General features: G+C 43.1%; 1 protein-coding gene across 3 annotated transcripts in view; it reads right to left on the bottom strand.

Annotated features, from left to right (window-relative positions):
• Window positions 1-26,681, bottom strand: part of LOC135547380 (synaptotagmin-like protein 5) — a 67,979-nt gene that overhangs the window by 3,048 nt on the left and 38,250 nt on the right. The window contains exons 2-14 of one of the 3 annotated variants that reach the window (XM_064976362.1): window positions 21,121-21,177; window positions 20,762-20,978; window positions 18,623-18,838; window positions 18,114-18,356; window positions 15,822-15,983; window positions 11,200-11,317; window positions 10,704-10,848; window positions 9,941-10,038; window positions 7,076-7,171; window positions 1,795-1,863; window positions 1,094-1,272; window positions 494-596; window positions 17-178 (exon numbers count right to left, since the gene is read on the bottom strand). In XM_064976362.1, the coding sequence (XP_064832434.1) occupies window positions 17-178; window positions 494-596; window positions 1,094-1,272; window positions 1,795-1,863; window positions 7,076-7,171; window positions 9,941-10,038; window positions 10,704-10,848; window positions 11,200-11,317; window positions 15,822-15,983; window positions 18,114-18,356; window positions 18,623-18,838; window positions 20,762-20,880 (1,710 nt within the window). In that variant the 5' untranslated portion in view covers window positions 20,881-20,978; window positions 21,121-21,177. Of the gene's footprint in view, window positions 1-16; window positions 179-493; window positions 597-1,093; window positions 1,273-1,794; window positions 1,864-7,075; window positions 7,172-9,940; window positions 10,039-10,703; window positions 10,849-11,199; window positions 11,318-15,821; window positions 15,984-18,113; window positions 18,357-18,622; window positions 18,839-20,761; window positions 21,178-26,681 lie in introns of all 3 variants that reach the window. The other 2 variants (XM_064976361.1, XM_064976363.1) reach the window with 2 other exon arrangements.

The following is a 26,681-nucleotide window of genomic DNA, read 5'->3' as shown; positions in this document are numbered from 1 at the left end:
TCTAAACACAGGATACCTTGGGTTGCAGAGAGTACCACTCCTCCATGTTAGTGTCAAACTCCCAGGAGTCAAAGGTCAGATCCACCTCCCCAAGGAAGCTGTTGTGACCGAAGCGGTCGTGGTGCCACACAGACAGCTGCAATGTCCGCGTCTCCAACTGGGAGTGGCTGATCACATACTACACAGCACAGGTGAGAGAGACGGATGGAGAGTAGGACTGAGTGCCAAAACTCATTTCCTGCCGATGCTCATACAGGAATAAAACACGCACACCAGGGCCTTGATGAAGGCTGAAACACTAGGTATGGTGGTGCAGGTTAATGAAAGCTTCATTTCTTTAAATATGAACACCTGCTGCATGTCACTAGTATTGACACACACTCTTTCTTCAGGCAACGATACACATTCTCATGACCACAAAAACAAACTCATTACATTTTACTGTCTCCCAAGCTATACACATTTTCATACGTGCACACAAACACTTCCTTACCCTAAGGTTCTCATTGAACACAGGGTTGATTGTGTTGGTCTTGATGCTGGTCTTCCTCTTGCTCTGGCGAGACTTGTCTGGGAGAAGGTAAGCCTTCACATAGCTGCCAATGGAAGATACAGTCATTCAGCCACACTCCAGAGGAGGACATGTATGCAGGGATCCATATGATCACCCCAGGGCTTCACTAAGGTTACTCTATCATACCATGACTGTCACAGTCATTGTGGGTCACGGTGAGTTCACACTTCAGTCATGGATTGGTTCAAGTTGAGCTGATGGTCAGTGACTGTGATAATGTAGTGTGTGTGTTTGTGTAAGCATACACTCTTAGAAAAAAGGATTCCAAAACGTTTCTGTGGCTGTCACCATAGGAGAACCTTTTTTGGTACCATGTAAGACCATTTTTAACTCTATTTGGTTCTATGTAGAACCATCTGTGGAAAGGAATCTACATGGAAACCAAAAGGGTTCTACATGGAACCAAAAGGTGTTCTTTAAAGGGTTCTCCTGTCGGGACAGCCAAAGAACCCTTTTTTGGTTCTAGATAGCACCTTTTCTTCTTAGAGTGTAGGTTCTTCAGTGTGTGTGTGCCCTTACGCGTCTGTGCGTTGCTTCCTCTCATCCCCGGTGGCCAGGTTGCGACACTCCTTCACCAGGACATTGAGAGCGCCTGTCTTATAGCTGTAGCTGATGTTCAACAGCAGCTCCCCACTCACATTGGCGTTGCCATAGTCACCGGTCTCACTGTACATACTCATCATACTGTTCAGACTGCTCTGTGAGGAGAAGAGAGGGGAAGAGAAGGGGAGAAAGGGTAGATAGAATAGAGAAGATGGGTAGTGAGAGAGCAAGGGAGGGGTACGAGACAGCAAAATGAGTAAAATAGTGTAATAGAGGGGGGAGATGGGAGAGGAAAAGAACAGAATGGAGAAAAGAGAAGTAGATGATTGTGGTAGAGAATCAGAACAGATGAGGGTGAGAGAAGAGGACAGTCAGAGCAGGGGGAAATTTTTAAAAGAAGTAGAGGGAAAAGGAGGAGAGAGTAAGACAGATGTAGGACTAGATAGCCTTTAGTCTTTCTGAAGGTAAAAATGCAGAATGGACAGATTGCGTCATTTGATGTGAGATGTATCTGGCAGGTGAAAGTAATATCATAATAATGATCTAATTTATGTCATAGAATGAGCCTGTATGAGTGGCAGCGATTAGAGCAGAGCGACACAGCTTGGTGGAAATATATTCACAATAAGTGGGACGCACACATGCAAGCATGCAAACACAAGGAGGCAAGGACTCACAGTTTCTGCGTCCGAGTCGCCAGGGAGACTGAGGTAGCCCCATTTCCTCTCTGAGCCAGGAGTAGAAGACTAGCAGCCAGAGGAAGAATAGACCCAGAGCCAGCAGTGGGAGGAGGAGACGGAGAGAGGAGGGAAGAGAGGTGATACATGTGAAAGTGTAAATAGGACAGAGACAAGAGAAAAGACCCTAAGTACAAGAGCAGAAACTCCAGACACCCCATCACCAGATGCTGTGACAAAATAGAATCTAGCAGGGTTGCCATGGCGTTTATCAGATGAAGTAGGAACTGATTTGATCTCCTCTGGGGATAACATGAATAAACAGGGATGGACAAAGCAGGCTGACAACACCAGTAAATATCAAAGGCAACTACACAGGTGCTTGGCCCAAAGGAACAGGTCCGGGTAGAGCAGTGGATACAATGAGAAGCAGCCTTTCTGGGCCTGTTATGATTTATTTATTTAACTAGGCAAGTCAGTTAAGAACATGTTCTTATTCACAATGACAGCCTACCCCGGACAATACTGGGCCAATTGTGCACGGCCCTATGGGACTCCCAATCACAGCCAGAAGTGATGCAGCCTGGATTTGAACCAGGGACTACAGTGACATCACTTGCACTGAGATGAAGTGCCTTAGACCGCAGCGCCATTTCGGGCATACATGAACATTATAGAAATCATTTTTGCTGTAGATATCTATTTTGTGTGTGTATATGTGTGTGTTTCCCTCATCCATCCCTAGTACAGCCATCAAACATTGTGTTCTATTCATACATTATTTTTGAGTAGGGAGATTCACAGAAGCCAGTCACCATTCATCTGAATAATCTCCTTAATCATGGCCCTCCACCTCTGCTGTTATTGAGAGCAGATCCCACGGCCAGAATTAATGCTGTTAGCCATGTCTGGCGTGAAATCATAAATGTCAGCGGATGTGTGTCTCTTGTTAACATAGCAATGTCTCAGAATAACACTGAGGGGGTTTCAGTGGCGTAAATACGTAGATTAGCCAGCAATGACAGTACATAGCTAATTGGTTAGTGTAACCTAGTGGTGATTTTTCAGTGTAACATTTATTGTGTTTATTCAGGTGTTAAATGAACTCTGTTATTGTTACATTTAATTTTTTTAATTTTTTTATTTTAACTTTATTTAACCAGGCAAGTCAGTTAAGAACAAATTCTTATTTTCAATGACGGCGTGGGAACAGTGGGTTAACTGCCTGTTCAGGGGCAGAACGACAGATTTGTACCTTGTCAGCTCGGGGGTTTGAACTCACAATCTTCCGGTTACTAGTCCAACGCTCTAACCACTAGGCTACCCTGCCGCCCCATTAACACTTATTGGTGTAAAAGAACCCAAGTGTTGGCGTTAATAAGCAGTGTTAAACCAAATCTGGTTTACCTCAAATATCATCCAGTTTCATGAAAAACATTTTGATTGTTCATGACCTTCAACACTGAAAAGTGTGGACCTGTATAGACACTTGACCAGTGTTAAAAGTGACACTCTCTGTGTTGATCTAACACTGAAAAATTTGCTGTGTATGTCCTTATACTTTAAGTGATGTACAGTGGGGCAAAAAAGTATTTAGTCAGCCACCAATTGTGCATGTTCTCCCACTTAAAAAGATGAGAGAGGCCTGTAATTTTCATCATAGGTACACTTCAACTATGACAGACAAAATGAGAAAAAAATATCCAGAAAATCACATTGTAGGATTTTTAATGAATTTATTTGCAAATTATGGTGGAAAATAAGTATTCGGTCAATAACAAACGTTTATCTCAATACTTTGTTATATACCCTTTGTTGGCAATGACAGAGGTCAAACGTTTTCTGTAAGTCTTCACAAGGGTTTCACACACTGTTGCTGGTATTTTGGCCCATTCCTCCATGCAGATCTCCTCTAGAGCAGTGATGCTTTGGGGCTGTTGATGGGCAGCACGGACTTTCAACTCCCTCCAAAGATTTTCTATGGGGTTGAGATCTGGAGACTGGCTAGGCCACTCCAGGACCTTGAAATGCTTCTTACGAAGCCACTCCTTCGTTGCTCAGGCGGTGTGTTTGGGATCATTGTCATGCTGAAAGACCCAGCCACGTTTCATCTTCAATGCCCTTGCTGATGGAAGGAGTTTTTCACTCAAAATCTCACGATACATGGCCCCATTCATTCTTTCCTTTACACGGATCAATCGTCCTGGTCCCTTTGCAGAAAAACAGCCCCAAGGCATGATGTTTCCACCCCCATGCTTCACGGTAGGTATGGTGTCCTTTGGATGCAACTCAGCATTCTTTGTCCTCCAAACACGACAAGTTGAGTTTTTACCAAAAAGTTCTATTTTGGTTTGATCTGACCATATGACATTCTCTCAATCTTCTTCTGGATCATCCAACTGCTCTCTAGCAAACTTCAAATGGGCCTGGACATGTACTGGCTTAAGCAGGGGGACACGTCTGGCATTGCAGGATTTGAGTCCCTGGAGGCATAGTGTGTTACTGATGGTAGGCTTTGTTACTTTGGTCCCAGCTCTCTGCTGGTCATTCACTAGGTCCCCCCGTGTGGTTCTGGGATTTTTGCTCACCGTTCTTGTGATCATTTTGACCCCACGGGGTGAGATCTTGCATGGAGCCCCAGATCGAGGGATATTATCAGTGGTCTTGTATGTCTCCCATTTCCTAATAATTGCTCCCACAGTTGATTTCTTCAAACCAAACTGCTTACCTATTGCAGATTCAGTCTTCCCAGCCTGGTGCAGGTCTACAATTTTGTTTCTGGTGTCCTTTGACAGCTCTTTGTTCTTGGCCATAGTGGAGTTTGGAGTGTGACTGTTTGAGGTTGTGGACAGGTGACTTTTATACTGATAACAAGTTCAAACAGGTGCCATTAATACAGGTAACGAGTGGAGGACAGAGGAGCCGGTCTGTGAGAGCTACAGGTTACAGGTCTGTGAGAGCCAGAAATCTTGCTTGTTTGTAGGTGACCAAATACTTATATTCCACCATAATTTGCAAATAAATTCATAAAAAATCCTACAATGTGATTTTCTGGATTCTTTTTTCTATTTTTTTCTGTCATAGTTGAAGTGTACCTATGATGAAAATGACAGGACTCTCTCATCTTTTTAAGTGGGAGAACTTGCACAATTGGTGGCTGACTAAATATTTTTTTGCCCCACTGTATATTAAGCCGGTATTGAAAAAAAATCTACCAATCGTGTCCTTTATTATCCCGGTGGCAAAATGTGTTATGAGAAAATAAATGTAAATGTTGTAAAGCCAGGCATACATACACTACCGGTCCAAAGTTTTAGAACATCTACTCGTTTAAGGGTTTTTATTTTTATGATTTTATACATTGTAGATTAATAATGAAGACATCAGAACTATGAAATGACACATATGGAATCATGTAGTAACCAAGCAAGTGTTAATCAAATCAAAATATATTTTCTATTTGAGATTCTTCAAATAGCCACCCTTTGCCTTGATGAGAGCTTTGCAAACTCTTGGCATTCTCTCAAACAGCTTCACCTGGAATGCACTTCCAACAGTTTTGAAGGAGCACTTGGCTCTATTTCCTTCACACTGCGGTCCGACTCATCCAAAATCATCTCAATTTGGTTGAGGTCGGGTGATTGTGGAGGCCAGGTCATCTGACGCAGCACTCCATTACTCTCCTTCTTGGTCAAATAGCCTGTACACAGCCTGGAGGTGTGTTGGCTCATTGTCCTGATGAAAAACAAATAATAGTCCCACTAAGCCCAAACCAGATGGGATGGCGTATTGCTGGGATAGCCATGCTGTTTGTAACCTTTATTTAACTAGGCAAGTCAGTTAAGAACAAATTCTTATTTACAATGACAGCCTACTGGGGAACAGTGGGTTAACTGCATTGTTCAGGGGCAGAACGACAGATTTTTACCTTGTAAACTCAGGGATTCAATCCAGCAACCTTTCGGTTATTCAATCCAGCAACCTTTCGCTCTAATCAATGGGCTACCTTGAATTCTAAATCAATCACAGCAAAGCACCCCCACACCATAACACCTCCTCCATGCATAACGGTGGGAAATACACATGCGGAGATCAACCGTTCAACTATTCTGCGTCTCACAAAAGACACAGCGGTTGGAACCAAAAATCTCACATTTGGACTCCAGATCAGAGGACAGATTTCCACCAGTCTAATGTTCATTACTTGTGTATCTTGGCCCAAGCAAGTCTCTTCTTCTCATAGGTGTCCTTTAGTAGTAGTTTCTTTGCAGCAAGTCGACCATGAAGACCTGATTCACACAGTCTCCTCTGAACAGTTGATGTTGAAATGTGTCTGTTACTTGAACCCTGTGAAGCATTTACTTGGGCTGCAATTTCCGAGGCTGGTAACTCTAATGAACTTCTCCTCTGCAGCAGAGGTATCTCGGGGTCTTCAATTCCTGTGGCGGTCCTCATGAGGGCCAGTTTCATCATAGTGCTTGATGGTTTTTGCAACTGCACTTGAAGAAACTTTCAAAGTTCTTGAAATTTTCCGTATTGACTGACCTTCATTTCTTAAAGTAATAATGGACTGTCATTTCTCTTTGCTTATTTGAGCTGTTCTTGCCATAATATGGACTTGGTCTTTTACGGAATGGGGCGATCATCTGTATACCCCTTTACCTTGTCACAACACAACTGATTGGTTAAAATGCATTAAGAAGGAAATAAATTCCACAAATGAACTTTTAAGAAGGCACACCTGTTAATTGAAATACATTATACAAGCTGGTTGAGAGAATGCCAAGAGTGTGCAAAGCTGTCATAAAGGCAAAGCGTGGCTATTTGAGGAATGACTCTCAAATTTGATTTGGTTAACACTTTTTTTGGTTACTACATGATTCCATGTGTTATTTCATAGTTTTGTATTCACTATTATTGAACAATGTAGAAAAGTGTCAAAATAAAGAAAAACCCTTGAATGAGTAGGTGTTCTAAAACGTTCGGCCGGTAGGGTACATATGCTATACATACAGTATATAACAAAAAACCTGTGAGTTCAGACTAATGAGCCTGGCTCCAACAAGTGCTGTGTCTTTATGTGAGCTCTGCTGTGAAGTGTGCTTGTAACACTGCTCTGCTGTTCCTCAGCCCTTGGGCCACTGGCCCTTTGACACTGTTCACACTCATCCCTCTTTTTGGGCCCTTTCTGTGTGTGTATATCACTCTGTCCGTCTGTGTGCCAGAGAGGGACAGAGTAATTGTTTTGATTGTTGTGTGTTGTGATAGAGCAGGGTATTACCGTGGACATAGCGTTGCTCACGCGTCGGCTGGTGGCCTTGCTGTGTGCCGACATCAGAGCATCCATGTCCTCGTCTTTCTCAGCATTATTTAACTCCTGTGGAACACATAAACTATCAGAGGAGACATCAGCGCATTAAATCTCCATGTACATTCTCAGTAAGGAGGCCACACAGTGTCAACCTATCGTATCAGTCTGTTTCCAGTGGCAACTTTAAATTCAATCAGACAGGTCAGGACAGAGTGTGTTAATTAGATGACCCACTCATCGCACATGCTGTCTTTGAGATCTTTGCAAGTGTGTGTGTGCGCGTGCATGCGTGTGTGTGTGTCCGTGCATGTGTGTGAGTGTGTGTCCGTGCATGTGTGTGAGTGTGTGTCCGTGCACGTGTGTGAGTGTGTGTAATCACACGTGTAAACAGATCAGACTATTTATTCAAATGCACACTTACAGTAAATACAGAGGAGTAGTGACCCTAAGCCAGTGGTTAAAATCTTCACCTGCTTCACCACACAGCCTTCAGCCCTGCTCCACAGCCCTGCTACTGAGCAGGTGTTGATGTGAGCCTACACTCACTAATTAACTCCTAACTGGAGGTCATATCTCATTCATACAGTTGTGTTAATCAGACAGACTTTATATGGATAGGATGTATAGATTAGAGCAGGGTTTCCCAAACCCCCCTAGGTGCATGTTTTGTTTTTGCACTAGCAAAAAAATAATCCTCATTATACAACGGGTGGGTCTAATCCTGGATGTTGATTGGTTAAAACCGCATTCCAGCCAGTATCTATTCTACAAGTTACCACAGGCTAAATCTATTACATTGAAATGGCTATTTACTCTTTTCCATCTTATATATATATATATATATATATATATATATATATATATATACATACAGTGGGGCAAAAAGTATTTAGTCAGCCACCAATTGTGCAAGTTCTCCCACTTAAAAAGATGAGAGAGGCCTGTAATTTTCATCATAGGTACACTTCAACTATGACACAATGAGAAAAGAAATCCAGAAAATCACATTGTAGGATTTTTAATGAATTTATTTGCAAATTATGGTGGAAAATAAGTATTTGGTCAATAACAAAAGTTTATCTCAATACTTTGTTATATACTCTTTGTTGGCAATGACAGATGTCAAGCCTTTTCTGTAAGTCTTCACAAGGTTTTCACACACACTTGCTGGTATTTTGGCCCATTCCTCCATGCAAATCTCCTCTAGAGCAGTGATGTTTTGGGGCTGTTGCTGGGCAGCACGGACTTTCAACTCCCTCCAAATATTTTCTATGGGGTTGAGATCTGGAGACTGGCTAGTCCACTCCAGGACCTTGAAAAGCTTCTTACGAAGCCACTCCTTTGTTGCCCGGGCGGGGTGTTTGGGATCATTGTCATGCTGAAAGACCCAGCCACGTTTCATCTTCAATGCACTTGCTGATGGAAGGAGGTTTTCATTTAAAATCTCACGATACATGGCCCCATTCATTCTTTCCTTTACACAGATCAGTCGTCCTGGTCCCTTTGCAGAAAAACAGCCCCAAAGCATGATGTTTCCACCCCCATGCATCACAGTAGGTATGGTGTTCAGACGGGCCTGGACATGTACTGGCTTAAGCAGGGGGACACGTCTGGCACTGCAGGATTTGAGTCCCTGGAGGCATAGTGTGTTACTGATGGTAGGCTTTGTTACTTTGGTCCCAGCTCTCTGCAGGTCATTCACTAGGTCCCCCCCGTGTGTTTCTGGGATTTTTGCTCACCGTTCTTGTGATCATTTTGACCCCACGGGGTGAGATCTTGCGTGGAGTCCCATATCGAGGGAGATTATCAGTGGTCTTGTATGTCTTCCATTTCCTAATAATTGCTCCCACAGTTGATTTCTTCAAACCAAGCTGCTTACCTATTGCAGATTCAGTCTTCCCAGCCTGGTGCAGGTCTACAATTTTGTTTCTGGTGTCCTTTGACAGCTCTTTGGTCTTGGCCATAGTGGAGTTTGGAGTGTGACTGTTTGAGGTTGTGGACAGGTGTCTTTTATACTGATAAGAAGTTCAAACAGGTGCCATTAATACAGGTAACGAGTGGAGGACAGAGGAGCCTCTTAAAGAAGAAGTTACAGGTCTGTGAGAGCCAGAAATCTTGCTTGTTTGTAGGTGACCAAATACTTATTTTCCACCATAATTTGCAAATAAATTCATTAAAAATCCTACAATGTGATTTTCTGGATTTTTTTTTTTCATTTTGTCTGTCATAGTTGAAGTGTACCTATGATGAAATTACAGGATTCTCTCATCTTTTTAAGTGGGAGAACTTGCATAATTGGTGGCTGACTAAATACTTTTTTGCCCCACTGTATAGTGTAGCTCTGAATCCGCGATATGGCAGAGGTTGAAAAGCCATAAAACATACATTTTCCCAACAACAGGTTATGGTCAATAATATCAAAGGCTGCACTGAAATCTAACAGTACAGCTCCCACAATATTCTTTTATCAATTTATTTCAACCAATCATCAGTCAGTCAGTTTGTTTAGAGAGAAATATCATTGTATTTGGTCAAACATGTTTTTTTGCAACAGTTTTCTAAGAGCTGGCAGCAAGCTGATTGGTCTGCTGTTAGAATCAGTAAAGGCCACTTTACCACTCTTGGACAGAATGACTTTGGCTTCCCTCCAGGCCTGAGGACACATACCTTCCTCTAGACTCAGATTAAAGATGTGACAGGTCTGTCTGTCTGTCTGTCTGTCTGTCTGTCTGTCTGTCTGTCTGTCTGTCTGTCTGTCTGTCCGTCCGTCCGTCCGTCCGTCCGTCCGTCCGTCCGTCCGTCCGTCCGTCCGTCCGTCCGTCCGTCCGTCCGTACCGGTTCATTGAGCCCAGGGACAGAGTGGCTCCTCAGACTGAGGGCCTCATCACTGGCAGAACCAGGAACAGACAGGTCCACCTCAGAACGACTACGATCTAGAGAGAGAGAGAGATGAGAGGAGGGAGTGACAAGGTATTACCTTCCCACAGCCACACATAGAAACAGTTCTCCTCAGTACTGTCACAGCCATGCTTAATGACACTAATTGGAGTTGTTATGAAATGCTAATATGTGACAGAGCGCCATATGCTGCTACAACAGCCAGCTGTTACTGGGTGAGATGAGAAAGGTATCTGAGTAGAGAAAGGGAGGAGAGAGGAAACGAAGAGAGGGAGACAATGAGAAACAAGAAGAGGAGAGTGTGTGTGAGCGTAAAAGAGGAAGAGAGGAGAGAGAGAGAAAGAGAGGAGTGAGAAAGCGAGAGAAAGAAGAAGAGAGGAGTGCGAGAGAGAGAGAGCGAGAGAGAGAGTGAGAGCAACATAAAAGTGCTACAACCCTCCCTGCCAATCGAAGGACTTGGCTCCAAAGCTCCCAATCAAATAGAACACTTCCTAACCTTCTGAAACACCTCCATAAAAACTATGATATTAAAGGCATCATCTTCATCTTCTTCATGCTCCCCTATCAGATTAAATCTCAGGAAACAAGTAATTGAATTTGTTATCTGGGGTTTGTGAAACAGAGAGATTCCTGTCTCTCTCTATAGGTGTTCACATACACACATGGTGGAGGTGTGAGGACTGTGTTGTCATGATGATACCTGAAGACACGGAAGCCCTGGAGACAGCGATGGTGGGGGTGGCGGTGCCAGGCTCCATCCTGCCATGCCTGGTGACGGTTTCGGCCATCTTGTCAAACACGCTGTCGCTGGAGTGGAAACTAGCCACGCTCTCTGCTCCGTCCGGCTGCACACACATATACAGACACACACATAGAGGTGTGTTGAAAATCACATATTCTATGAGCGTGTTTGTGTTTATTTAACCTATATTTAACGAGGCAAGTCAGTTAAGAACAAATTCTTATTTATAATGACGGTCTACCCTGGCCAAACCCTAACCCGGAAGACACTGGGCCAATTGTGCTCCGCCCTATGGGACTCCCAATCATGACCGGTTGTGATACAGCCTGGAATCAAACCAGGGTCTGTAGTGACGCCTCTAGCACTGAGATGCAGTGCCTTAGACCGCTGCACCACTCGGGAGCCTATGAGAGCATGAAACTGTGTTATTGTGTGTATTTGTTGGGTTGCTGACCCTGACCCTCCTGGTCTTGCTGCTGGGTGTAGGGGACCTGTCCCTCTCCAGGGTTTGGGAGCGCAGGTTGTTGGGTACAGTAGGGAACCCTAAGGTCTCCAGAGTCACAGCACTGCCCCTGAGGAAAACACAGAATACAAACCATCACATTACACATCATACACGCTGGAATAACACACATGAGATTCTGTTGATTCGGGTTAGGTTTTGATCAGGGTGTGAACATGAAGCAAAGGTTTGGGTTTGGGTTATGGCTAGGGCTGTGGCGGTCACAACATTTTGTTAGCCGGTAATTGTCAAGCAAATAACTTTTGGTCTCATGGTAATTGACTGTTTATTAACATAAACATATTTAGCATCTCCTGGCTTCCATACATAGCCTACAAGCCACTGATGCAGACCTTTGGAACATCTATATTTTAAAAAGTCTAATAAATCCATAAAATATAGCCCACACCTTCACAATAAATCCATTATTTATTTTAGACAGGCCTAAATAAGCATGATATGAATCAAATGTAGTCTCTTTCAGAAGAACAGAATAGCATACTGAGTTGTCCTTATGTTAGGTACTGATCTGGCTATGTCAAATTGCTGTGGGCTACACTAAGTCATTTAGCAGACAAGATTTGCTTAGAATTCTGTGGCATTATTGTACATTATTTCATAGTATGACGAATACAATTGAACAAACCTGAATAAAATAGAAAGTATATTATCTCCAAATAATATGAGGAATGTGCACATTCTCTGTTGAGCAATTAAGAAATAGGTACTCCTATATGCTTAATTTAAAGTTAATGTAACTTTAGTTGTTGTACAAACCTTGGGCTATATGTTTTGATTTTTAGTACATTGTAAGGCTGCATGATGCGACTAATGATGATTTGAAAAAAGTAGCTTGAAAGGCATGAGTTCTGCTTAGTTTGTTTTGCACAAGCTGTCATTCACAATTTGAGAAGCAGTTGATTATGCCTGACATTTACCAATGGCATCCCCTTTGTGTGGCCGTAATAAACCCTAAAAAAATCCATAACTTTGGCAGCCAACCTCCCTAAAAAAAATCCATGCCTTTGGCAGCCAACCTCCCTGAGTGCTGTGTGATCCAAAGCACCTCTCACTCACAGGCTACAAGTGAAGACAGACACATCAGGGTCGCAACTGCGCGCGTCAATATCCAATTCCGAGGTGCATATTGAAGAACTGACCACATTTTCTTTGTCAATCATCAAGATGAGTAGGCCTAATGAACAGCAAGAGCACTAGCCTATGTCAATCTACTATCCCCCATAGTACAACAGTTGACCTATGCTATTCTGTGCGAGAAATAAATATTCCAAACATAGTCTGGGACAATTGTGGGATGCGATCGATCCCAAATTAATACAACAACTAGCATCAAAAAATATTTTACACAATGAAGCTGACGCAACAGATCAGAACATTTAGCTTAAAATGTTGATAAACTATTTGGTTATTTTTTCACGTTATACGCGCACCAATGAGCGCACGGCATTAGGCAATAAGCGTGAATGTTCCATTAGCGGGAAAACACCATTATCAAAAGTGATCGCAAATACAATGTCACGAACGGCGTCAGGGCAATGACCGGACCAAGGTGCAGCGTGGTGAGAGTACATTTTCCTTTATTAAGAATGCCGCCAACAACCAAAAAAGAAACACGACCGTGCCGCTTCCTAGGGCTATACAGGCCACTAACAAAGACAACTACCCACAACTAAGGTGGCAAAACAGGCTGCCTAAGTATGATTCCCAATCAGAGACAACGATAGACAGCTGCCTCTGATTGGGCACCACACTCGGCCAAAAACACAGAAATACAAAACATAGAATGCCCACCCCACATCATACCCTGACCTAACCAAATAGAGAAATAAAACGTCTCTCTAAGGTCAGGGCGTGACATATGATTATGCTTGCAATGTTTTCATTGTGAAAGTGCATTTATGGTGACAATTATCTTCCCCAAACTTGAAACTCACACGCTGATTATATATGCCAGCTAGGCGCTACACCCCTTGTAAAGCAGATTAATGTGTCCCGGTGATAAACTCTGCAAATTCTATTGACAGAAATCTGATTTTTGAGGTAAGAATAATTATTTTAACAAAATGTATTTTAGTGATGGCTTTGTAGTTCCATTCACCAAACTTATATCATGTTTATAACCAGTCTGTGTATATTTGATATAGAGATATTTGATGCAGGTTAGCAATGCTAAAGTTTTAACATTTAGCTCAAATGGAAGCTAGCTAATTGCTGCAAGGGTCAGGGTTAGTTGTAACAACTTGTGAAAAAATGTTACAACTAACCCTGACTAAAACTGGATGTTTTGGTAAATGTTTTCTTTTACTTTCAGCATGCCTAGATCATGGACAAGTAAGACAGACAGGGGAGTACCTCTCCACACTTTGAAAAGAGCATCAAGTGATGTAACAGAGCAGGGCAAATCAATTTGATTGGTTGCAAAGTTGTATGGCATGTGTCATGTGACGCTGTGCAGATTCTGCAGAGAGAAATAGTAGCTACTGGAGAAGAGGTTGAGTGAACTTGTAGGCTTCTGTAGTGGAGACAAAACATTTTTCTACCCTGCCTAAAAGAATGGCAAGAAGCAAGCCAAAACAAACCACACTGAACAACAATTCATTTTTGACTGCCTTCATGACATGTGAACACCGGTGTGGTGGTAATACTTACTGACTTTATTGTCCCCATGGGGAAATTTTGTTGCAGTGTCATGTACACATTTAAAGTGACATTTAAATACAAAGCAAAATTGACAATACAACTTTCATACCAATAAAATAAATATTTTTTAAAGACTAGCCTGCTGGCCTTACGGAGTCAATAGGAACATTAGCCCGAGCTATTTAGGAGGGATATCACATCTGGCACAAATGATTGTCTAGTTTTGTTTTTCCTGCTGAGGGGTGCCCTATACCTGCGCCCAGAGGGGAGTAGTTCAAATTCCAGGTACAGGGGGTTACTTGGGTCTAAAATGATTTTGTGAGCCTTGCGGAGGGCCCTGACCTTAAATATCTCATCCAGGCCTGTCCGTTTGACTCCAAGTACCTTGCTTGCTGTGGTGATAATTCTTACCATATTTCTCTGGCTGACAGTGGCATTGCCAATCCAACAAACAATACAAAAAGTTCAAATACTCTCAATGAAAGATTTGTAAAACAGAGTCAGTTTAGTACAATTAACATTAAAAGATCCCAGCTTTTTGAGAAAGTACAGTCTCTGTTGACTCTTTTCTTTAGATCAGGTCTGTGCATTTACTCCTCTGAAGCATATTGTCCAAGAGGACACCCATATATTTTTATTCCTCTACAATTTCTATATTCTGACCTATGATAGATGTTGCAGAGGTAGGTGTTGTACTCTTCCTGAAGTCTATGCACATCTCTTTGGTCTTAGCTACAATGCTGTTAGTCACATGCAACAGCCCTAGTTATGGATAGGGTTACTGCTGAAAGTACAATGAATTAGGGTTAGAGTTAGGGAAGGGTTAAGATTAGAGCTAGGGTTATTGATATAATTACAATGTAATGTAGTTTACGAAAGTTCAATTAGGATGGCTGGTCTGAATGCTCGTTTAACTTCATCCAGTCAGCATAACAATTCACTTTGTTTACTATTTTACGGGCATAGTGGGAATGAAGACAAACGTATCATCATAAAGTCTTTTCTTCTCCTCTTTCCTATTAGCCCTGTTGAAATGCCATTCACCTAATTACCTAATAACCTATAAGCATGACAAAATATTGCTCATTCCTCACTCTTGCTGTTTAACCTATGGGCTCCCTCTGGCAATTATCACATTCCTCTCTCTCAACCAATGGGAGAAGGGTGCAATTAGGGGCCTTTTCTGATAAAGGCGTTCCTTGGTATCAAGCTACACCCATTGATGCTCGCCATTGGTCTGTGGCCTTTCTTTTGCATTTGGAACAACAGCTGTAGCATTGTAGCTAAGCCTAACCCTTTTCTTAACCTCAGTCTCCTAACCTGCGACGCAAATTCACCTAATCTGCTACGTTAATTATCCTAACCTGCTCTGTAAACAATTTCTGTGTCGAAAAACCATCAGTCTTATAACACCGAAACTGACCATTGACGGGTATCAATGGCCATTTCCTGATATCAGGGAACACCCCGAACTGCGTTCTGAAATTACACCATATTCAGAAAATGGGCGTAAATCTTTGGATTTATTTATGTCAACTACCTGCCATCACATTATCTGGCACCGAGGATTTTCCCACGGAGACGAGGCCATTCCCGAAACGATTTCATAAATTGTCATATTGCATTCCATCTTTGTTGTCCATTCAGTTAAGCCTGTGCTCAATTGAATTACCATTCAGGGTTAGTACTTTCAATTTAACCAGTGGTCATCAATCCTCTAGTCACACCCAGTCTCTACAGCTTTAGTTATTGCCTAAAACAGGTGTGCTGCTTTCACCTATCCTGTGACTTCAATTGAGCGTAAATGAAGGAGATGCTGACAATGGAGATGTGCCCAGTGTGTGCCAGTGTATGTGACAATAAAACCTTTTAAAACATTTTTTACTTGTATGGGATTGGTGGTTTAGTCTCACCTGTGTGAGTGAGGTGTGGAGCGGGTTGTGGAGCGTGGTGCAGACCGGGCGCTGCGTACGCTGCATGGGTCTGTGTCGGGAACCGGAGGGGACACATTACCACCGTCCGCCTCGTTTTCTGGCTTCAGGCTGGGACGGCTGACCCTCTTTTCCATCCGCATCCTGGGATTCAACACACAGCTGTTCATTTTACACATCAGCCTGTGGTGTGTGTGATACATCAGTGTGTGTGTGTGCACGCGTGTGTGTCGCAGGGTTGGGTACACTCTTAGAAAAAAGGGTTCTTAAGCTGTCAACCATGGGATAACCCTTTCTGGTTTCAGATTTAACATGGAACTGGATCTGTTTATTTCACCTTTATATAACCAGGTGGTCCAGTTGAACAAGTTCTCATTTGCAACTGCGACCTGGCCAAGATAAAGCAAAGCAGTTCGACACACACAATAACAGAGTTACACATGTAATAAACAAAACACAGTCAATAATGCAGGAGAACAAAAGGCTATATCCAGTGAGTGCAAATGAGGTAGGATAAGGGAGTTCGGCAATAAATAGGCCATGGTGGCGGCGTAACTACAATATAGCATTAAAACACTGGAATGGTAATGTGCAAGTACAGATACTGGGGTGCAAAGGAGCAAGATAAATAAATAAATACACTATGGTGATGAGGTAGGTAGATAGATGGGCTGTTTACAGATGGGCTGTTTACAGGTGCAGTGATCTGTGAGCTACTCTGACAGCTGGTGCTTAAAGCTAGTGAGGGAGATATGAGTCTCCAGCTTCAGAGATTTTTGCAGTTCGTTCCAGTCATTGGCAGCAGAGAACTGTAAGGAAAGATGACCAAAGGAGGAATTGGCTTTGGGGGTGACCAGTGAGATACCTGCTGGAGCGTGCGCTACGAGTGGGTGATGCTATGGTGACTAGCGAGCTGAGATAAGGCGGGACTTTACCTAGCAGAGACTTGTAGATAACCTGTAGCACATGGGTTTGGCGACGAGTATGAAACGAGGGCCAACCAACAAGGGCGTCTAGGTCACAATGGTGGGTAGTGTATGGGGCTTTGGTGACAAAACGGATGGTGCTGTGATGGACTGCATCCAGCTTGTTGAGTAGAGTGTTGGAGGCAATTTTATAGATGACATCACCGAAGTTGAGGATCGGTAGGATGGTCAGTTTTACGAGGGTATGTTTGGCAGCATGAGTGAAGGATGCTTTGTTGCGATAAAGGAAGCCAAGTCTAGATTTAATTTTTGGATTGGAGATACTTAATGTGAGTCTGGAAGGAGAGTTTACAGTCTAACCAGACACCTAGGTATTTGTAGTTGTCCACATATTCTAAGTCGGAGCCGTCCAGAGTAGTGATGCTGGACGGGTGAGCTGGTGCGGTCAGTGATCGGTTGAATAGCATACATTTCGTTTTACTTGCATTTAAGAGCATTTGGAGGCCACAGAAGGAGAGTTGTATGGCATTGAAGCTCGTCTGGAGGTTAGTTAACACAGTGTCCAAAGAGGGGCCAGAATGGTGTCGTCTGCATAGAGGTGGATCAGAGAATCACCAGCAGCAAGAGCAACATCATTGATGTATACAGAGAAGAGTCGGCCCGAGGATTGAACCCTGTGGCACCCCCATAGAGACTGCCAGAGGTCTGGACAACAGGCCCTCCGATTTGACACATTGAACTCTATCAGAGAAGTAGTTGGTGAACCAGGCGAGGCAATCATTTGAGAAACCAAGGCTGTCGAGTTTGCCAATAAGAATGTGGTGATTGACAGAGTCAAAAGCCTTGGCCAGGTCGATGAATACGGCTGCACAGTAATGTCTCTTATCGATTGCGGTTACGATGTCATTTAGGACCTTGAGCGTGGCTGAGGTGCACCCATGACCAGCTCTGAAACTAGATTGCATAGCGGAGAAGGTACAGTGGGATTCGAAATGGTCGGTAATCAGATTAGACAAATTAAGTAGCTGTAATCAGCCCAGATGCTGATTACATTTTGGATTACTTAATCAAATATCAATATGATAATGTGATAAATATTTGTCTCATTGTTGAGTGGCCAGTGGGCCAGGTGTGTCCTGGAAGCCTACTAACCCAACCAGTCAGAATGCAATGGGAAACGCATTCTCTGATGTTGGAGCATTCTCACCTGCCTGTGTCGTGGACTAGTCATCATATTACATCTGTGCAGTGATCTTCTCCTGTGTCATTGGCAATTTAATCAATCTGTCCTTTGCAACTTCAATTAATCCAGCTCAACCGTGTGTGTGTGTGTGTGTGTGTTTCTCACCCTTTCCCTTTCCTCTTGGCACCATCCACCAGGTTCCTTACGGCGCTTCTTCCTGATTTGGACGTGTCTGGCCTCTCAGGTGTGTGGATTGTATCGCCTGGCGCAGGAGACTTCCTCTGGGGGCTTCCAGCAGGGCTGCTCATGATAGACTGTTTAACAACGTCACTGCTGAGCACCGCACCCTGGTCAAACCGCTTGGACCGTTCCTCCAGGAACCACTCCCCGGTCACTACCTTCAGCTCTCTGTCAACCAGAGACACCATCAGACAAGAACCACTGACCTCTGACCCCTGTACAATAAATTAACCTCCCAACTTTAACCCTGGCTTTAATCGTCTCTAAAGGTGATGTCAAAACGCCCTGAAAAGGATGTCACAGAGCAAATGAAGACAAATGCAGAGTGATTAAAAACAAATAGGAGGCATCTGTCGCTCATTAAAAAAAACTCACACAAAGCCATAACTGTTACTCGTGCTAAACCATGGCCTGATGCCTTTGCCCAGACTCACGAGACTTTGGAGCAGATGGAGCACTTCCACTGCTTTCCTTTAGGGGGCATTATGCGGCAGTCGCTGCAGACACGCTGTAGGCACTCCTCACAGAGCTCCCCACGGTCGAAGATCAGGCCCAGGCCCTTCAGGCAGCGGGCACATTGACGCTCCCCAACCTCCTGGGGGCAGCGTGAACCCTTACGCCTGATCTCCACCAGCTCATTCTTCAGCTTCCTACAACAGGGAGAAACAGAGGAAGAACACTTAAGTTTGTCATTGGCACTAATGATTATGACCATGATTGTAGTAGTTGTGATGTTGTGGTCGTATTGTGATTGTAGCGGTATGAAAAATTATGATTACGATTTAAAAAATAATCATCAGTGGCGACCCGTCATTCAGGACACGTGAGCCCCACCTGTTTCAGCTGGAAAAAATACAAAAAAATATTTATATTTTTTGTTGTTGCCTGTTTTGCATTAATACGTGTCACATATAATTTACATTAGAAATGCCCATCCAAAAAGGCTCATTGTCCACAGATAAAATGAAGTCAAATCATGTAATATCTACCGTAGCTTTGATTGGACTGGTCATGTCAACATCATACTTTCAAAATCTTAGCTAGTAAGCTAGACAAGCAGTCACCATCATGAATCAAGTCGACAATGTACTTGCAAATCCTTTTCAATCCTTGTCACATCAAGAGACATTATAGATAATATGTATCGGTGCTCATCGGCCATTGGACATAAACATTACACAAGTTGGAAATCTCAAATTCAACTGAGTGGTTTGGAAGGAATCAGTGGCTAACTGCAAGTATTGCAATGCAATCACTAGCCTGTTATTCAGTGGAGACGGTGTGTGGTTCAAGTCTGGGTTTAAGGGTCTCTTTTCCAAGCTTAAAAGGATAAACATTCACATGCAACACCATGAGACAGAAAAGGTTGAATACATTGGCCATGATGACAATCCAGCATGACTTACGCAGCGTACAAAACAACTGGAAACTCTGAACTGGGAAATCTCAGACTTCAGTGAGTTCAAGACAACTGGGAACTCATTTTCCCTCTGACTGGGAAAATAAGTTTTGAACTGTCATCCAACTCGGAATTCCATGTCGGGAACTTAGGCCTCATTCTAGAGTGCCGTCCTGAAGAACAAAGTTCCCAGTTGTTATGAAAGCACCATAAATCCAGAGAATGTCAGACTTTGATGCCACCTTCCTGTTTAAGTGAGCACAGCAGAACAAGGTCCAAAAATGTATTGTACGCTGCTGCATAAATTATATATTATGCCAGGGAGATATGTATACCATAGCTAAGAAAGTCATACTAAATATATGTTGTGTAGTAAGCTGTTAGTAGCCCATGTGCCTCACCCTAATAATTTGTTCCCTTTCCCCCCATAACTTAGCCTACTGTTCTGACTTGGTGGTGCACATTTTAGAGAAATGTCATCAAATATTGTAAGAGCTTTCATTGTCTGCTTATATGCCCTCTTTATTTATAATATGGTTCTGACTTGGTGTACAGGGAGAATACTGTAAGAACGGCTCATGTTCTGAATTCTGTTGCTGTACATTTCAAAAGTGCTGAACAAATAGTTATATTGACTATGTCCGTCTTAGCTCGCTCATTAATGTCTTGATCGAAATTACGGATTGCTTCTTATCCTCTCATTGTTCCTTTATGCCATAGTTTGTACATCTCAATTGTCAGTAGAAACCACATTTGTTTAAGCAAGTCAGCCATATCAGCTATTTTTTTTTAAAAGGCAATAAGTGAGGCTGAATGAACTGTTTCGCTGGCAGACCAGGTTCTGCTGATTGCCAGGTGTAGCAGTTGTAAGGATTCACTCCAAGGTGCTGAAAAGAAAGCTCTGCTGTTGGGACATCTTTAGGTAGGCCCTAACACTTTGTTGTCACCGTTTGTCCCCGTTATAGTGCAATTAATGTATTGTTTAATGTTGTGTTGTGTAGTGGCTTTGCTGGCATGCATCAAAAAATAAATAACTGAGTAAGGCCACATCAAGACTGACATGATAAAATTGCTACTGATCAACAACTTCATCAATGAAGGTGTAGTAGTAGATGTATTGTTGTAGTGTAGTGTATCGTATAATGATGATAATGATGACTTATTCTACCCTCACCGTATCCTCTTCTCCTCTCTCTTCCTCAGTTTCTCGTCCTTCTGCAAGACACTGAGGATCATCTCTCTCTCATGCTCCAGCAGGAACGAGAGGTTCAGCTCCTCAGCACTCTTCTCCATTGGTCCGTCACTCTCGAAACCAGCCAATCAGAGAAGCCGAGGCGATGCAGGAAGAGTGGTCACATGCAGGGCGTTCCGAGTGCAGCTACATGACCTCGCTGAGTGTTCCGTTAAGATTCCGTTAACGTTTTGTTAGCATTATCATGGTTTCTATGTGTGAAGCAAGACGTTCTCCACGTTCCCCAAGGTTTCGCTGTGTTCTTCTCCTTATCTTGTTTCTCTCTAGCGTCTAATACAAACCTCGAATCACACAGCAGTTACTCTATCCCCAGAGACTTGTCCACAGCCAGTCTGATCCTGTGCAAAACACAACACAGCACAAACTGTTGTTAGGGAATATCTCTGAAGTGAGAGACTGTGGCTGACCCTTGATGTTAAGAGTCTGGTCTCACTTCCTATTGAGCTCATAGTTCATCTGCTGGTCTAATCACATTGCCACAGTGTTGAATCTCTTATGAACAGACAGTTGATGTTGATTGTCAGCAGGATTACCACAATAACGTCTACAGTCTGACAGCCCCTGACCATCCCCACATCACCCAGTCAGTCCATGCCTCACACCTCGGGCTTATCACACCATCACCTTAATACAGCAATCACGCTATACCAGTTAACCTTATCAAATCACCTGCCAAATAAGTCTAATAGTGGCTTATACTCATTTAAGACGGCCCTAATGGCTACACACATGCATTCAAGCCCCCATGCACACACGCAGACACACGCACAAAGTGTTAATTTGCGTGCACCTGTCCACTCCACTGATAATAAGTCCACTGGGTACTTGGCGTTCAGCGACGGTGCAAATGTCAGCCCATCCCCCTGTTGCAGTGCACCATGGGAATGCTAACTGGCTCATTACTGCATGCCACTGTCAACACTGAGTCCTGCTGTTATTTCAAAGACACACACACACACACACACACACACACACACACACACACACACACACACACACACACACACACACACACACAGAGGATGGTCTTCTTTGATTGGTTCTAAAAGCAAAAGTATTCAGATGTTTTTGGCTATACAGCAGCTGTGCTATCTGTGTTGAGTCTGTAGTTGAGAAGAAACTGATTGCCTTTCCCAATTTGTTTCAGCAACATTCATCATACGTTTGTTGTCTAATCTATATGCACCCTCTATCCTGCTGGGGGGAGACAGATACGGAAAGGAATACGGTATAATGATTTTGTTTCAAATGTTAGGTTTTGATCGTTCTCTGAATTACAACGGAGAATAATTGTGACTGAAGTGTCATAGATTTATCCTCTAATGATTCAGCTTTTCAAGGGCAGATGTTCTGTTTATAAGTGGCTGACAGAGAGAGATGGAGAAGGTGATGGAGGAATAAAATAATACAGGACAGACGGGTCAGAGAAGAGGAGGAAGGACTGAGGGTGAAAAAGACGGTGAAATTGATGTAGATAGAAGTGGAGGAATGAATCAGGGGGCAGACAGACTGAAAGGAGGGTGTGAGAGGGGAAAGATGGAGGAGAGATAACATGGGGAATAAAAAGGAATGAATCAGGGGGCAGACAGACTGAAAGGAGGGTGTGAGAGGGGAAAGATGGAGGAGAGATAACATGGGGAATAAAAAGGAATGAATCAGGGGGCAGACAGACTGAAAGGAGGGTGTGAGAGGGGAAAGATGGAGGAGAGATAACATGGGGAATAAAAAGGAATGAATCAGGGGGCAGACAGACTGAAAGGAGGGTGTGAGAGGGGAAAGATGGAGGAGAGATAACATGGGGAATAAAAAGGAATTAATCAGGGGGCAGACAGACTGAAAGGAGGGTGTGAGAGGGGAAAGATGGAAGAGAGATAACATGGGGAATAAAAAGAAATGAATCAGGGGGCAGACAGACTGAAAGGAGGGTGTGAGAGGGGAAAGATGGAGGAGAGATAACATGGGGAATAAAAAGGAATGAATCAGGGGGCAGACAGACTGAAAGGAGGGTGTGAGAGGGGAAAGATGGAGGAGAGATAACATGGGGAATAAAAAGGAATGAATCAGGGGGCAGACAGACTGAAAGGAGGGTGTGAAAGGGGAAAGATGGAGGAGAGATAACATGGGGAATAAAAAGGAATGAATCAGGGGGCAGACAGACTGAAAGGAGGGTGTGAGAGGGGAAAGATGGAGGAGAGATAACATGGGGAATAAAAAGGAATGAATCAGGGGGCAGACAGACTGAAAGGAGGGTGTGAGAGGGGAAAGATGGAGGAGAGATAACATGGGGAATAAAAAGGAATGAATCAGGGGGCAGACAGACTGAAAGGAGGGTGTGAGAGGGGAAAGATGGAAGAGAGATAACATGGGGAATAAAAAGGAATGAATCAGGGGGCAGACAGACTGAAAGGAGGGTGTGAGAGGGGAAAGATGGAGGAGAGATAACATGGGGAATAAAAAAAGAGAAACCAAGGACAGAGTGAGAGAATGGAAGACAACAAACAAGAGAGAGAGAAGTTGCAAAACGTAGAATGTCTTCTGTCTCTGCCAACTAGAGGGGTGTGAACAATTTGCATCATGAACAGTTCTTGTGCCCATAGAAATAGACGTGGCACGTGCGCAGGGTGTTCCCCAATGCTGGAAGGGGCATCTGAGGGAAAACCTTTAGGAACCCCTGCAATAAAGAACATTTCTTAATATGAAATGTTCTTTTGTAGATCCTTTTAATGAACCGTAGAGTGTTTTTTTATTCTGGTCAGCCGTATTATATTGTTAAAATTCTATAGGTATTACTATTGCATTAACTGAAACGTTTAATCAAGTGAGCTACCTCTGGAACAGCTGGGGGTTCCCAAGAAGAGAATTGCAAACCACTGAGTGATTTAGTCAACCATTCTCAATTAACACAAAGTCTTTCACAAGACACTGTCACTGGCCACAGTCATATATTATATGACATAATATAACACAACACATTAGATAAACTGGAATGGCACTCTCACTCACAGTTGCATTAAAAGGATCAAATCAAATTGTGCGTGTATGTACACTGTATTGCCAAAAGTATGTGGACACATTGCTCGTCGAAAATCCTGTGCATTAATATGGAGTATGTTCCCCTTTTGCTGCTATATCAACATCCACTCCTCTGGGAAGGCTTTCCAAAAGATGTTGGAACATTGCTGGGGACTTGCTTCCATTCATATCTCTATCTTAAACTGACTGATTTTTATGGGAAATGTTTCAATGTGGTAATTAGATTTATGCGGGGGTGCGGACAATGACCTCAGGGTGTTTTGCGGGCCTGCCTGCTCTGCCCGGGGGAACAAGGGGGGGAGCAGATGGGCTGAGAATGGAGAGGAGAAAAAACACAAGGAAATCAAGATAGCAGTGGCAGCTGTACAAATAACTAATCCAAAGGGTTTGCCTTCTCAAACACAGCTGAAAGCTAACACAATATGATGCCCCATCACCTTATTAATTCTGCCACTTAGATAGCAAGTTAAACTTAGAATTCTGCGTGTTTCTCGCAAAAAAAAAATTACATGCAGAAATAGCTTGCAGCGTTTTGTAAACGCAGATCTAATATGCTTCTTATTGTAATTTCTGCTTGGCATCAGACAAATGTTGTGCTTCAGTTGCACTTCTAAACCCGGATTGACAATTCACGAACAGGCATTCTGGCATTCTCCAGCAGGTATATCTCTCTGGTCACCTCCAAAACCAATTCTTTCTTTGGCCGCCTCTCCTTCCAGTTCTCTGCTGCCAATGACTAGAATGAACTACAAAAAGCACTGAAACTGGAAACACTTATCTCCCTCACTAGCTTTAAGCACCAACTGTCAGAGCAGCTCACAGATTACTGCACCTGTACATAGCCCATCTATAATTTAGCCCAAACAACTACCTCTTTCCCGACTGTATTTATTGTATTTATTTATTTTGCTCCTTTGCACCCCATTTTATTTATACTTTGCACATTCTTCCACTACAAATCTATCATCCCAGTGTTTTACTTGCTATATTGTATTTACTTTGCCACCATGGCCTTTTTTTGCCTTTACCTCCCTTATCTCACCTCATTTGCTCACATTGTATATAGACTTGTTTCTACTGTATTATTAACTGTTTGTTTGTTTTACTCCATGTGTAACTCTGTGTTGTTGTATGTGTCGAACTGCTTTTCTTTATCTTGGCCAGGTCGCCTACCTGGTTAAATAAAGGTGAAATAAATAAATAAAAATAAAATTCTCTCAGCAGTACTTTTCTCCGGTACTTTTCTCAGGTGTAGACAGCCTATTTTTCTCTGGTAAAATGTAAGATTCAATTAAGTAAAACCCAAATGCGAACCCTTTCAATACACAGCTGGACTCACCTGCTCCCGCTTTCTCCTGTTGTGCTGTTTACAGACAAACACGGGACTGGCTTAACTGTTCTGGGTAACTACATAAGCTTCATAATGTGAAATAATGAGATGGTGAAATAAAGACCGCGATCTGCTTTATCTCCTAACGTATGTTGACTGCAGGTATTCATTTCAAAAACAGCTACAAATGTTTAAATATACTGAAAAATAAATTCTTTCAACGGTACTGACGGTTTTGAAAAAGCATCACGTGGCTATTTCCAAATACCTTGGCATACGGTATATACCGTATAGGTATACCGCCAAAGCCTACATAGAACCATCACCCTTTCCGAAAGCACCCTTGAGGAACTCACATTTTTTTGTGTGCAATGAAGATGCACAGCCACCTCCAGCAGGTGTGTCTCAGCCCAGACACCGAGGTGCTTGTGATCAGCATATCAAGTGGCACTGCGCTGCTCCTCCACAACAACTGATGGATGAATCAATAGTCTGACACTAAATGGCTGTTTGGTTGAGCGACAGACACTGAACATCAACGAGGTTTACCTTTGGTGTGAGTCGATCTAAGAATCCAACAGTACAATGAACTGATGCATTTCTCCTGGATTCTGAGGACACACACACTTCACAGTGTACACCATGAGTTAGCATATCATGAATTCTTTGAGTTACTCAGAAATGTTTTCCGCCAAGATTAGATCTGCAATGTCTTGTGTATTTAAACATGTGTGCAATTTATTCCAACTTTGTGAGATGAAGGGTGTGTATGGATGAGTGAGAGTGTGTGTGTGTGTATGTTTGTGTGTATGTATGTGTGTGTGTATGCACACCAGTGTGTGTGCAGTCTGTGCACCCTCTTATACGGCAGGACTTATGGCACAGTGCTTTTGTTTCTCTCTGACTTAGGGGGAAGCCAAGCAAATATAGTTAAGCAATTTGTCCTGAGGGTGTGTGGTATATGGCCAATGTACCACTGCTAAGGGCTGTTCTTAAGCACAATGCAACGTGGAGTGCCTGGATACAGCCCTTAACCGTGGCACATTGGCCATATAGCACAAACTCCCGAGGTGACTTATTTCTAACGTAATTAAAGCAGTACAAATAAATGTTTTGTCATACACGGGGTATACGGTCTGATATACAGTACAATTTCCACTAGATGTTGGAACATTGCTGCGGAGACTTGCTTCCATTCAGCCACAAGAGCATTAGTGAGGTTGGGCACTGATGTTGGGTGATTAGGCCTGGCTCACAGTCTGTGTTTCAATTCATCCCAAAGGTGTTTGATGGGGTTGAGGTCAGGGCTCTGTGCAGGCCAGTCAAGTTCTTCCACACTGATCTCAACAACCATTTCTGTATGGACCTCGCTTTGTGCACGGGGTCATTGGCATGCTGAAACAGGAAAGGGCCTTCCCCAAACTGTTGCCACAAAGTTGGAAGCACAGAATTGTCTACAATGTCATTGTATGCTGTAGC

Source organism: Oncorhynchus masou, chromosome 10, assembly GCF_036934945.1.
Source record: "Oncorhynchus masou masou isolate Uvic2021 chromosome 10, UVic_Omas_1.1, whole genome shotgun sequence".
Taxonomy (NCBI): Eukaryota; Metazoa; Chordata; class Actinopteri; order Salmoniformes; family Salmonidae; genus Oncorhynchus; species Oncorhynchus masou.
This window is presented reverse-complemented; position numbering and strand designations above follow the sequence as displayed.